Source organism: Hippocampus bargibanti, linkage group LG16 (genome assembly GCF_051943395.1).
Source record: "Hippocampus bargibanti isolate YZ-2025 linkage group LG16, ASM5194339v1, whole genome shotgun sequence".
Lineage (NCBI taxonomy): Eukaryota > Metazoa > Chordata > Actinopteri > Syngnathiformes > Syngnathidae > Hippocampus > Hippocampus bargibanti.
The window spans coordinates 16,731,926-16,742,807 of record NC_142749.1 but is presented as its reverse complement, the minus strand read 5'-3'; the positions used below and the strand labels follow the sequence as shown (position 1 = coordinate 16,742,807).

At 39.4% G+C, this 10,882-nt stretch overlaps 2 protein-coding genes across 2 annotated transcripts in view; one reads left to right on the top strand and one right to left on the bottom strand.

Annotated features, from left to right (window-relative positions):
* Positions 1–289: 289 nt before the first annotated feature.
* Positions 290–8,042, bottom strand: chordc1b (cysteine and histidine rich domain containing 1b). The gene is made up of 10 exons (XM_089016541.1): positions 7,850–8,042; positions 4,951–5,000; positions 4,831–4,887; positions 4,600–4,760; positions 3,418–3,521; positions 3,167–3,225; positions 2,155–2,225; positions 1,963–2,071; positions 818–1,000; positions 290–750 (listed from the first exon to the last, which is right to left on the bottom strand). Exons 1-10 carry the CDS (start codon positions 7,911–7,913, stop codon positions 571–573), a joined length of 1,038 nt encoding a protein of 345 aa, XP_088872667.1. The 5' UTR covers positions 7,914–8,042; the 3' UTR covers positions 290–570.
* fat3b (FAT atypical cadherin 3b) overlaps positions 3,426–10,882 on the top strand; it is a 74,719-nt gene continuing 67,262 nt past the window's right edge. The window contains 2 exon segments of the mRNA XM_089016540.1: positions 3,426–3,561; positions 9,287–9,449. The gene's annotated coding sequence lies outside the window, so the exon portion shown is untranslated.

Below are 10,882 nucleotides of genomic sequence, written 5' to 3'. Positions count from 1 at the left end.
GGGGATAATCATTACGTTCCTTGTTCAATTGAAACCAATGCAGTGGAGAAATTTACATTTCATAGCATCAAAGTGATAACAATAAGAGGAAACGAAGTAGAAAAACAAAATACAGGAGCTACTGTAAAGGCAGCCACCCTCGCGACGCCATCTTAAAGTTAAAAATAACAAATATGACAAAACACAAATAATAATACATTTCATTTATAAGCGCCTTTGACGAAAAGAGGTCTCCTGTCCCATGTAAATCCGCTTCAATTCCAAGCTACGACATCGGCACTCTGCATACATTTATCAATGTGTTTTTATTGAACATTCTCACATTAGTTATACATTTCCTTTTTTTTTTTTTTTTTTACTGTGACCCGTAGGGACAAAATCCATCGTTCTCCAAGTATAGAAAATACATGTCAGTTCTTTAAACATTTTATTTGGTTTGAACATGATTCAGCATCCAGCACTGAAATTTTGACTGGAATGGGCTAAAAGTCAATCAAAAATATGATCCTTCAGCATGATGACATCACGTGGCATTCAGTGCGGGAAAAGTTCGGAACTTTTCGCGTCCTATCATTCGTCCTCCTCATCGTTGCTATCGCTGTCACCCTCGTCTTTCTTCTCGTCCCGCGCCGGCGGCGCAACGGGAGGCGGCAGATCCAAGCGCGCCCACGACATGGCCTCCGATTTCCTCATGGCCACTTCGATCTTAGCCGCCATCATGTTGACCGCGCTCTGGCTGGCGTTTATCACCTGCGAAGACAACGACGTCAACGGTGATGTTTTCGTCCTGCTTCCCGATCGAGAACCGCGGTCTTACCCCCCATAGGCTAATCTTCTGCTTAAACTCTTTCTCGCCCTCGAAGACCACGTGGATGTGCAACGTGGTGCTGTTGGCGTCCACGTAGCTCAGCTCGGGCACGGCGTTCTTAGCGTAGATGGAGATGATGACCTGCGAGCCCGTCTGGTGCCAGTCGAATCGACATGGAACTACCTTGTTGCCCTAAATCAGGTACAGCGATACCTTGGCTTACGAACTTCATTGATTCCCAGACAGAGTGTGTAAGGCGAAAAGTGTGTATCCCAAAAATTAATTTCCCATAGGAAACCATTCAAATGAGAATAATCCGTTCCCAGGTCCCCATAAAACATAATTTTCTACTATTCTAAGCCTTAAAACTACACAAAATCTACCTTATTTTATGCATAATAAATGTGCTATGGTATTATAATTAAAGAAATAAACTGTACTGTATAATAAAGTCGTTTTATTGACCTTTGTGATGGTCGTTGACGGCTTGATGAAATGGAGTGGCCGGTGTCCTCAGCATTAAACACTTGATGAGGAACGTAGCCTCCTTCTTTCACTATCTTGAGGAATGATCCCTTGTAGGTCCTTTCTCTGTGATAATTTTATCTAGTTCCTCATCAATTGTGTTCTGTTTAGCTGGGTTGATAGCTTTTTGCATCAAGTGTACAGATGGCTTGCGCGGGTTGTTTGTGGAGACTGATTGATGGGATATTTTAACCTTGCAGTCTACACTCTGCCTTTGAACTATCAAAATTGAAACTCTCACTGTCGTCTGCCTGTCTCTTTAATGTTTAAACCACCTCCCATCACTGCTGCATTCTTGACCAATCACGTGGCTTTAACCGAAGACTGGGAATAGAGGACAATAACAGTCGGTTGCCATTTTGTTGTGAGAAGAACGGGCTCGTTCGTGAACGACACATCACTCATTCAGGCAGCTCCGTGTACGAATAAAGTTCGTACGCCAAGGTAAAATTGTCATAAATTTAACGTTCGTAAACCGAAAAGTTCGTAAGCCAAGGGGTTCGTAAACAGAGGTATCACTGTATAGTTTTTGCTTTCAGGTACACGTTTCACTACTGATGACTGGCGGATGTTATTTCATAACAAACCACCAGATGGTGCCAGAGCACCTTTTTTCGCTAACAACCTACCATGTCCTTTTTTTTCCTCCACAGGTGTTGGCCTTCAGTGCAGCCCACCTGCGAGAGGAAGGTGTTGAAGTCAGAGGTTTTCTTTTTGCAGCAGCTCCAGTACTTCATCCTGAATGCAAATAAAAATAATCATAATCATATACTTGCCTTTTTTCTCCCCAACACAGATGGTCAAAGTGGAACACAACCTACCCTTCGTGAAATATCGGAATTCCAGAGTGAAAGAAGCATGCGTCGGAGTCACTGGCCGGGCCGTCGTAGCTCTTTTTTGGGGGGAAAGGAGGAGTGAAAAGGTGAGTTTCACTTTTGTATATCACTTTTCTAAAAATGAGAATGCAGGAAACAATGTCATTTTATAAGAACATTCTGTTGTAAATTTACAAAGAAAAAAAACTGATTTTATAAGGGGGAGTTCTGTAATTTGAGTATATTAAGTATTTCCAAGGACCAGATTTCAAATTTGCAATTTTAAAATGGGATCATGTTTGGGAGAGAAAAATAAAAAATAAAATGATCACCAAAATAGCCTTACTGGTAGTATTTTTTAAAGTAACAAAAAGGGTTTTATTTTGTGGGATGGAGGGGAATAACTGTTGCCACACATGCCCCCACCCAACCAAAAAAACTAAGAAAACAACTGCCATAAAGTACTTTTATTTCCAGAAAAAAAGATTAACTCATTCACTGCCAGACAATGTGCAAACCTTTGTCCACTCCAGTGCCAGGGTTTTTGTCATTTTGACTCAAATTCCAGGATCCACAGAATATAGAGTTTTAGGACTATGCAAACATTTTCATGCAACATCAGAAAACTTTGACTTTCATCAGAAAAAAAAATGAGTTAATTCCTAAATTATATGGGTCTGGAGTTATCTGAGCTTGAAATGGGGGCGGCTGTACAAAATACAATACAATACATACATATTGATTTATATAGTATTTAACAACAGCCGAAGCTGTAACAAAGCGCTAACATGGACAAAAGGTAAATGCTGCCACCTTGGGGAAGGGAAAACGCATGGACAGGGGTCTGACCAGCGCTTTATCGGCACCCTCGCAAGAAAAAACAAAACCTGAACACATTCAGAAATGGCGCTCCATGTCATATTTTCAATTCGGAAATGACAGTAAATCAGTTAATCAATGTATATGAGCATTTTTGATTGACAGGCAGGAAACTCAGTCATGATAATGATCCACCTACTTTAGTACATCCTCCGTTTTTGCAAGACGTGCCAATCTTGACCTCGCCGCTGTCGTCCTCTGCGAAATTGCAAAAAAAACAAAACGCGCACATGAGTGACAGTCGCGATACGTCAACTTTAACTTCCACTGAGCTTCTTTGACACAAATGGAGCTCATATTCCCAGCGGAAGATCTTTGAACTTTCCGGACTCTTGTTTACTTCCTGTTTTCTTTGGGCGAACTGAAAACATAAGAGCGTTGCGCTCTCACCTTGTTTCAGTGCATGCGAGTTGTCCGTCAACTTGAGCTTCTCCAGTGCTTGCTTGAGGGAAGACGACACTTTGTGTTGCAACCTCACCATGGGCTCGTCGGCACTGATGACACACAACCGAGACGTCATTCTCTTCTTCTATGGTATTGTCTACTTTTGTATCATTTGGCAGAATACATCGCGCTAGGGCATATTTTCTCAGTGGGGGATTGTGCGGGTTAGTGTCTTTTTGTTTTTAACTCATTCACTGCCAAGCAATCTGCAAAAGTGTGTCCCACTCCAGTGCCAGGGTTTTTGTCATGTTTACTCAAGTTGCAGGACCTACAGAATTTTGAGTTTTAGGACTACATAAACATACAATGCAGCGTAAAAAACCTTAGACTGTGTTCTTTCATCAGAAAAAAAAACAGAGTTAAACCCTAAATGATATGGATCTGGAGTTATCTGTGCTTGAAATGGGGGCGGCTGTGTAAAATACAATACATACATATTGATTTATAGAGTATTTAACAATAGTTGAAGCTGTAACAAAACGCTAACATGGACAAAAGGCAAATGCTGCCCCTTCGTGGGAAGGGAAAAAAAAAAAGATCATTGCCAGAGGTCTGACCATCGCTTTATCGGCACCTTGCTCCCGCAAGAAAAAAACTAAACCAGAACAAATTTGGCAATAATAATAATAATAATACATTTCCATTCTAAGCGCCTTTCAAAACTCTCAAGGTCACTTTACAGTCACGGGATCGGTTTTTCTGCAGGTGAGAAGCGGCAGCCACATACGCCAGCGTTCACTCAACCCGGAAGTAACTCGAATAGATAGAAAGCTAGCTAACAGATTGCTAATAGATAGCCAGCTAGACAGTTAGCTAGCTAGATAGATAGCCAGATAGATAGATAGATAGATAGATTGCAAATATATTGCTAGGTAGCGAGCTAATAGATAGAAAATAGATAGCAAATGGCGTTCTGCGTCATGCTTTTTAATTCCCCAAATACATTTGGTAATGGCAGTGAATGAGTTAGTATGAATTTTTTTATGAACGTTTTTTTTTCTTTCTTCCTAATTTGAATGCTTGAGTGCTGTGGCAGTTGAGTGAGGATCAATCAATACCGCATTGCCTTTCCGTTCTTTTAAAGTCACTTTCCAATCAATTGATTCCAAGTGAACGTGTTGGGACAACCTGGGTCTGAAAATGGCCTCCTGAGGCTTCGGCGCCGAGATGATGTACTCGCTAAATCTGGGCTTCTGCTCATCTCTGTCTTTCTTCTCTTTGGACGAGGTCACGTCGGGCTTCACCGGCTCGGGGGGTTTCTCTTTATTGTGGGGGCCTTTCGTGCAGCCCTGTGAACGGCAAGGAAAAAAAAAAAAGCGGCGTTAAAAGGCAAACGGGGAAGAAGAAAAAAAAGCTTACCGCGATGCTAAGGAAGTCGGAGAAGTCGACGGTTCGTCTCTTGCAGCAGGACCATCCCTGGGTGAGGTGAGATGAGCATTAACACCCCCGCAACACCTCCTTCCCCCTCAAGGTTTTTACCTTCAGAGCGTCATGGAACACTGGGACGCCGGGGTGGTATGTACAGCCGCCTATAGCCCAAAATACATCAATAATTCGGATTATTTTGATGATCGTAGTCATTTTTTTAGGGTTAAATCATCTCACTGATGGGGTTAAAAAAAATACACCTAAATGATATGGGTCTGGAGTTATCTGTGCTTGAAATGGGGGCGGCTGTGCAAAATACAATGCATATATATTGATTTATATAGTATTTAACAACAGTTGAAGCTGTAACAAAGCGCTAACATGAACAAAAGGCAAATGCTGCCCCCTTGTGGGAAGGAAAAAAAAAATCATTGCCAGAGGTCTGATCATCGCTTTATCTGCACTTTGCTCCCGCAAGAAAAAAACAAAACCCAAACAAATTTGGCAATAAGAATAATACGTTTAATTTACAAGCGCCTTTCAAAACTCTCAAGGACACTTTACAGTCACGGGATATTTTTTTCTGCGGGTGAGCAGCGGCAGCCACACGCGCTAGCGTTCACTCAACCCGGAAATAACAAAGTAAAAAAAATAACAAATATGACATTCATTCTTCAGCACTTGCTGTACCCTGTTTGTGACATGCAGTTCTAGATGATAGATCAAAGAAAACAGGAATAGTAAAAAAAATGTCTCAAGCCTCAACATTTATTGGATGCACATTTTCTTTCATGTATTAAATACGTAAAACGCATCTTTAATCTACTTTTATATTTAGATTGACAAAATGGATTCAACCGAATAGACAAACCTGTGTAAAAAAAAAAGAAAAATTAACATTAATTTGGTTTATTTAATACACTACTACATGGGTATTATTTCGCCAACACTGTCAATTTCTTCATTTTCGTATAAGGTCTACAATTTTATCATAATATAGAATCAACTTGAAAATTCTAAAGACGAACGAACCCCAACCTAACATCAACATGGTCCATCGATGAAAAGGTTTCTTCATCCGCTCCATCTGGACTTCTTTCGACCCAACCTAACATCTTTAAAAGTCACAAAGAGTATAAAATAGCCTCTGTGACTTTATAAAGCAACAATAATTCCCCTCAAGCTGTCCACACAAAGTTTTCTGTCAAGCTTTCAGGTAATGCGCCGAGCTGTGATGAAAAGTGGCATGCAATTAAAATGGAAATTAGATATGGGTCTGGTAAATAAAAAATAAAATAAAAAATCTGGAGATAAAGACACGCAAAGACGTGCGTTTGTTTAATTACACAGAGGCAGACCCAGAGTGAATTTTAACTATAACAAAAGGCTTCGTGAAAACAATTATTTTCAGAAAGCTGTCAAAAACTTGTGTATTCAATGACCTTATCTTCAAAGAGTATAAATATAATGATAATATAAATATAATGATGTATAAATGCTTCCATGTTTCTTGAGAAAGAAGCAATTCTTCCAATACTTTTTTTGTGTTTATTTCTTAATGCGAACTTTAGATAACAGACAAAAAGGTTATGTTGCCTGCAGGTAATTAGATTCATTTGGATAACCTTTTCAGAGCTCCATAACGGAGAAATTTAGATCATTTTTTGGCTAATTACAGGAATAGTGATTAAAGGACAACCGACACCTCCGGACAAATTGCGTCCATAATTTGTAAAATCACTTCAAATGACTTCTACTGAGCACATTCTACAAAGATTCCACGGCATATAGCTATATTTTAATACTCGCGTTGAATATTCAGGAAGTCTTGTTTTTCGAGTTGATGACGATGCCTGATGTGATGTCACGTCAGGCAACGCCCCTGACCGAGAAAGTGACACACAATGCATTTTGGGTACTTTGTTTGGTCTGAAAACATCGTGTTGGTGGCGAAATTAGAAGGAAAAACACATAAATAACGCAATGGTGAATCGTGTGTCGCACCAAGACTACTATTTGATACTAGTTGACACAAATTCCCAGCAGACAGATCAGCACATTTCCAACGGAGCTTGTGCGCCATCTTGTGCATTTTCTGGGATGCTACATTGGAGTCCAGATGGCTCGAATTGATCCGGAAGGACTTCTTTAATCGATTGCAAACATTTATGCTTTTCTATTCAGAACTATTTGAATCATATTCATAACTGGATGAGTAACAAGAAAGCATCTTCTCAGAATCTGAACTCTGCGAAGCCATTGTTTTGATTCTGGAGCAAGGCAGTTTGTGAAGGCGAGCTCATTTTGTGGCAGTTTTGGGACACTTTAAATCATTTTTATTGGTGTTTTGCATTTGACTCAAAATATCAGCCTGCGTGTTTTGGGTATTTTAGATGCTATAAAATGTTTTTCTGATGTCATTTAGGAAACAAAAAATGGTGTCGTTGTCCTTTAAAGGAAATAAAAAAGGAGAGCAAGCAAGTCAGGTGGACACACAAATAGCCTTTGTACTATGTAGTACAGTATGTGCTCAGGCACAATTACACAATAAACAGTCGTGAGGAAAAAATAGTGCACATACTACAACAAAACATAGGACCAAAAATATTTTAATGACAAAGTAAAGTCAACATTTAAAAACTACCTGTTGTTGTTTTTTTTTTTTTTTTTTTTGGGGGGGGGTGTATTGGTCTCTTTACATTTTATGTTGTTGATTTGAAGTGTGGAAAATAAACAAAAATATATTTTACGACACCGGACGTTAGGAAAAGAAATACAAGTTAACTTATGATGAGATTGTTCTTTCGGCAACCAGCTATGCAAAGATAATAACAGTGTTTTGTTTCCCCCGAATAACCAGGTTTGAATAAAACAAAAGAATTAAAAAGTTAAAAGTCAAGTGGGACTGCGTTTGTTTCGAGTCGTGTCGGTTAGCGGGCCACACTTTTGGCCTGTCGGCTCGTCGAATTTTCCAGATGAATTGTTAGCTTCGCTCGAACTAGCTACTCACCGTCTGGGTTGTTGTCGGGGTCGAACCGCTGGCCGCAGCCCTTGTTGTAGCACAAAGTAGACATCGTGACGAGTAGTTGTGTTTTCAACGCGTGAGCGGACACTTTAAAAGCAAACACAAGGGAGACGCGACGGATGCTTCACAGGCGCAGTCACACTCGGCTACCCTTGTTCACTTCCGGATTTGATCGGACTCATTCGGTCAACTTCGGCACATGTTCGGTCGTTACCTCGCTCGCTCGCTTACATCCGGGTTTCCTCGGCTTTTTTTTTTGCCGAAGGTCGATCAAGGAAAAGTTGTGATTTTTTTTGTAACGTTTTGTCATGAGATTTCTCCAATTTATGTAGACAAAATGGGGGTTTCTTCAAAGAGATTTGTCGGCTTTTAAAAAACATTTTGGCTCTTTTTTTTTGGGGGGGGGGGGGGGTGAGGCGGATATAATAATAATTTTATTTCAAGCGCCTTTCAAAGCTCTCAAGGACACTTTACAGTCACAGACAAGCATAGATACAATAATAAATTGAATACAATTATAAATACAAATAAGAGATAAAGCTACACAGAAAATGCAGTTTTAAATTGGTGGGTTTTGAGATGGGATTTGAAGGTGGGAAGAGAATCAATGTTAGGAATGTTGGGAGGAAGTGTGTTCCAGAGATATGTTTTAAATAATTTTATTTCTCAAGTTTCTCAAGTCAACAAAAAACACCAGGTGGTAATTATGATGAAAACGAATATTTTCGAAGAAAAACATTTTTTCGACCACGTCCTAATGTTGACCACCTGCAGTTCCCTAAGCGGCCTGTTGGTGGTGTCAAGTTCTTTTAGTGTGATCCTGTTATATTAGTGTTCAGGAGTTGTCATTACATAGCGGAAAAAAATACACGTACACACGCGAATAATAAAAAGTGAAGAATATACGTTATATTGGCCTAATCTAAGCTTTTGAATGCGCATGTAACAACTGTTAAATGTTTCAGTACAAGTTGCTGTTTTGTGACGAGGAGTTTACCGATAAACGCCATGTTTCAATCAGAGCTAGTGTTTTAAAGTTATCGTAACATACACAAAATGCAGAATAATATTTTAAACAGAGTCTTAATGTTCTTTTGGGGTTCAGGGGGTGTAATAATTATCACACGAGTCGTTATTTTGTTTGGGTGCTGACACGTTGCGCTCGTTCGCTCCTTGGTTTGTTCGTCATTTTTCGGAAAACATCGGAAGTGGCTCTCTTTCACTCGCTCGCCCACTGCCTCCCTCCATCGCTCAGATCCATCGGTGCTCCCAAAGCGGCGGCAACTGATGCTGCTGGCCGGTCGCCCTCAGACAAAATAAAAAACTTGCACCAAATATTTGTCTTCTTCCTCTTTACCCCTTTTTACCTTTCTCGAGAAATCAGCAACCTCTTTAACGTCCATTTTGTGTTCATCTCGTCAGAAACTGGGACAATTGGCGTGTACTTTGCCGGCGGATGGCTGCGGTTCTCTTGTCGAGTCCCTCCTGGCGGGATCTGATGCGCTCGTCTGAGTGCTTTTGAAGACTTTTCCTCCATCGAGGAAAAGATTGGGATGCACTTTTGAGTGAATCCAGTCAAAGAAAGGTAGGACAAGATTGGATTGGATTGGATATGCCTTTATTAGTCTCACAGTGACATGTGAAATGTGATATCTTTGATGACAGATGACCCAGAGCTTTGCATGATCAATGTTTTTTTTTTTTTTTTTTTCATTTTGTTGTGATTGACTCTGACGTCTACGCATACACTTTATATGAACTCGAAACATTTAAAAAAAGCAAGAAAAAAGTGATCTTACTGGAGGATATTATCGAAAGTTGATTTTGTTAAATCTATTATGCAATCAGTGTCACAATTGTCAAACACTGACATCGACTTGCTTTGAGTTCTATTGAATGCACAGATTTGGTTATACGGATGAGCGTAACTTTTTTTCCACACTTTGCTTACAGAAGAAGAAAGCGCTAGGCTAGTTACAACACCCCAACTTGCATATGACATTAATCAGTGTATTTCAGTAGCTTGGTAAAGAAGTTCTTGCTCCACAATAGAGCGTATTTAATTGCAGCGTACTTAACATGCCGTGATCAAACCATCGTTGAAATTAGTCGTTTTATTTTATTGCTTCTTTTGGAGCAATATTTTTTTGTTCCAAGTTTCTAAGTTGCCATCTACATTTCTAATTTGACTCAATTAGAGCAATGCATTCAAGAATGCGGTGCACCCAGTGGGCACATTGGCAGCCAAGAAAACATTTGTATAATTGTATAATTTCACACAACATTTTTTGAACTTCTTTTGAATCAATAGTTTTAGTTCCAAGTTTCTAAGTTGCCATCTATATTTCAAATTTGACTAAATTAGTGCAATGCATTCAAGAATGCGGTGCACCCAGTGGACACATTGGCAGCCAAGAAAAGACATGTATAATTATATAATTTCACACAACATTTTTTTTGAGCTTCTTTTGAATCAATATTTTTATTTCCAAGTTGCTAAGTTGCCATCTATATTTCAAATTTGACTAAATTAGTGCAATGCATTCAAGAATGCGGTGCACCCAGTGGACACATTGGCAGCCAAGAAAAGACATGTATAATTATATAATTTCACATAACATTTTTTTTGAGCTTCTTTTGAAGCAATATTTTTATTTCCAAGTTGCTAAGTTGCCATCTATATTTCAAATTTGACTAAATTAGTGCGATGCATTCAAGAATGCGGTGCACCCAGTGGACACATTGGCAGCCAAGAAAAGACATGTATAATTTCACACATTTTTTTGAGCTTCTTTTGAATCAATATTTTTATTTCCAAGTTGCTAAGTTGCCATCTATATTTCAAATTTGACTAAATTAGTGCGATGCATTCAAGAATGCGGTGCACCCAGTGGACACATTGGCAGCCAAGAAAAGACATGTATAATTTCACACATTTTTTTGAGCTTCTTTTGAATCAATAGTTTTAGTTCCAAGTTGCTAAGTTGCCATCTATATTTCAAATTTGACTAAATTAGT

Coding starts and splice junctions, on each gene's coding strand:
- chordc1b (XM_089016541.1), bottom strand. CDS start 7,913: ATGTCTACTTTGTGCTACAACAAGGGCTGCGGCCAGCGGTTCGACCCC. Junction 4,761..4,830: donor CCGACTTCCTTAGCATCGCG/GTAAGCTTTTTT, acceptor TGCCGTTCACAG/GGCTGCACGAAAGGCCCCCA. Junction 2,072..2,154: donor ATTCCGATATTTCACGAAGG/GTAGGTTGTGTT, acceptor ATTTGCATTCAG/GATGAAGTACTGGAGCTGCT.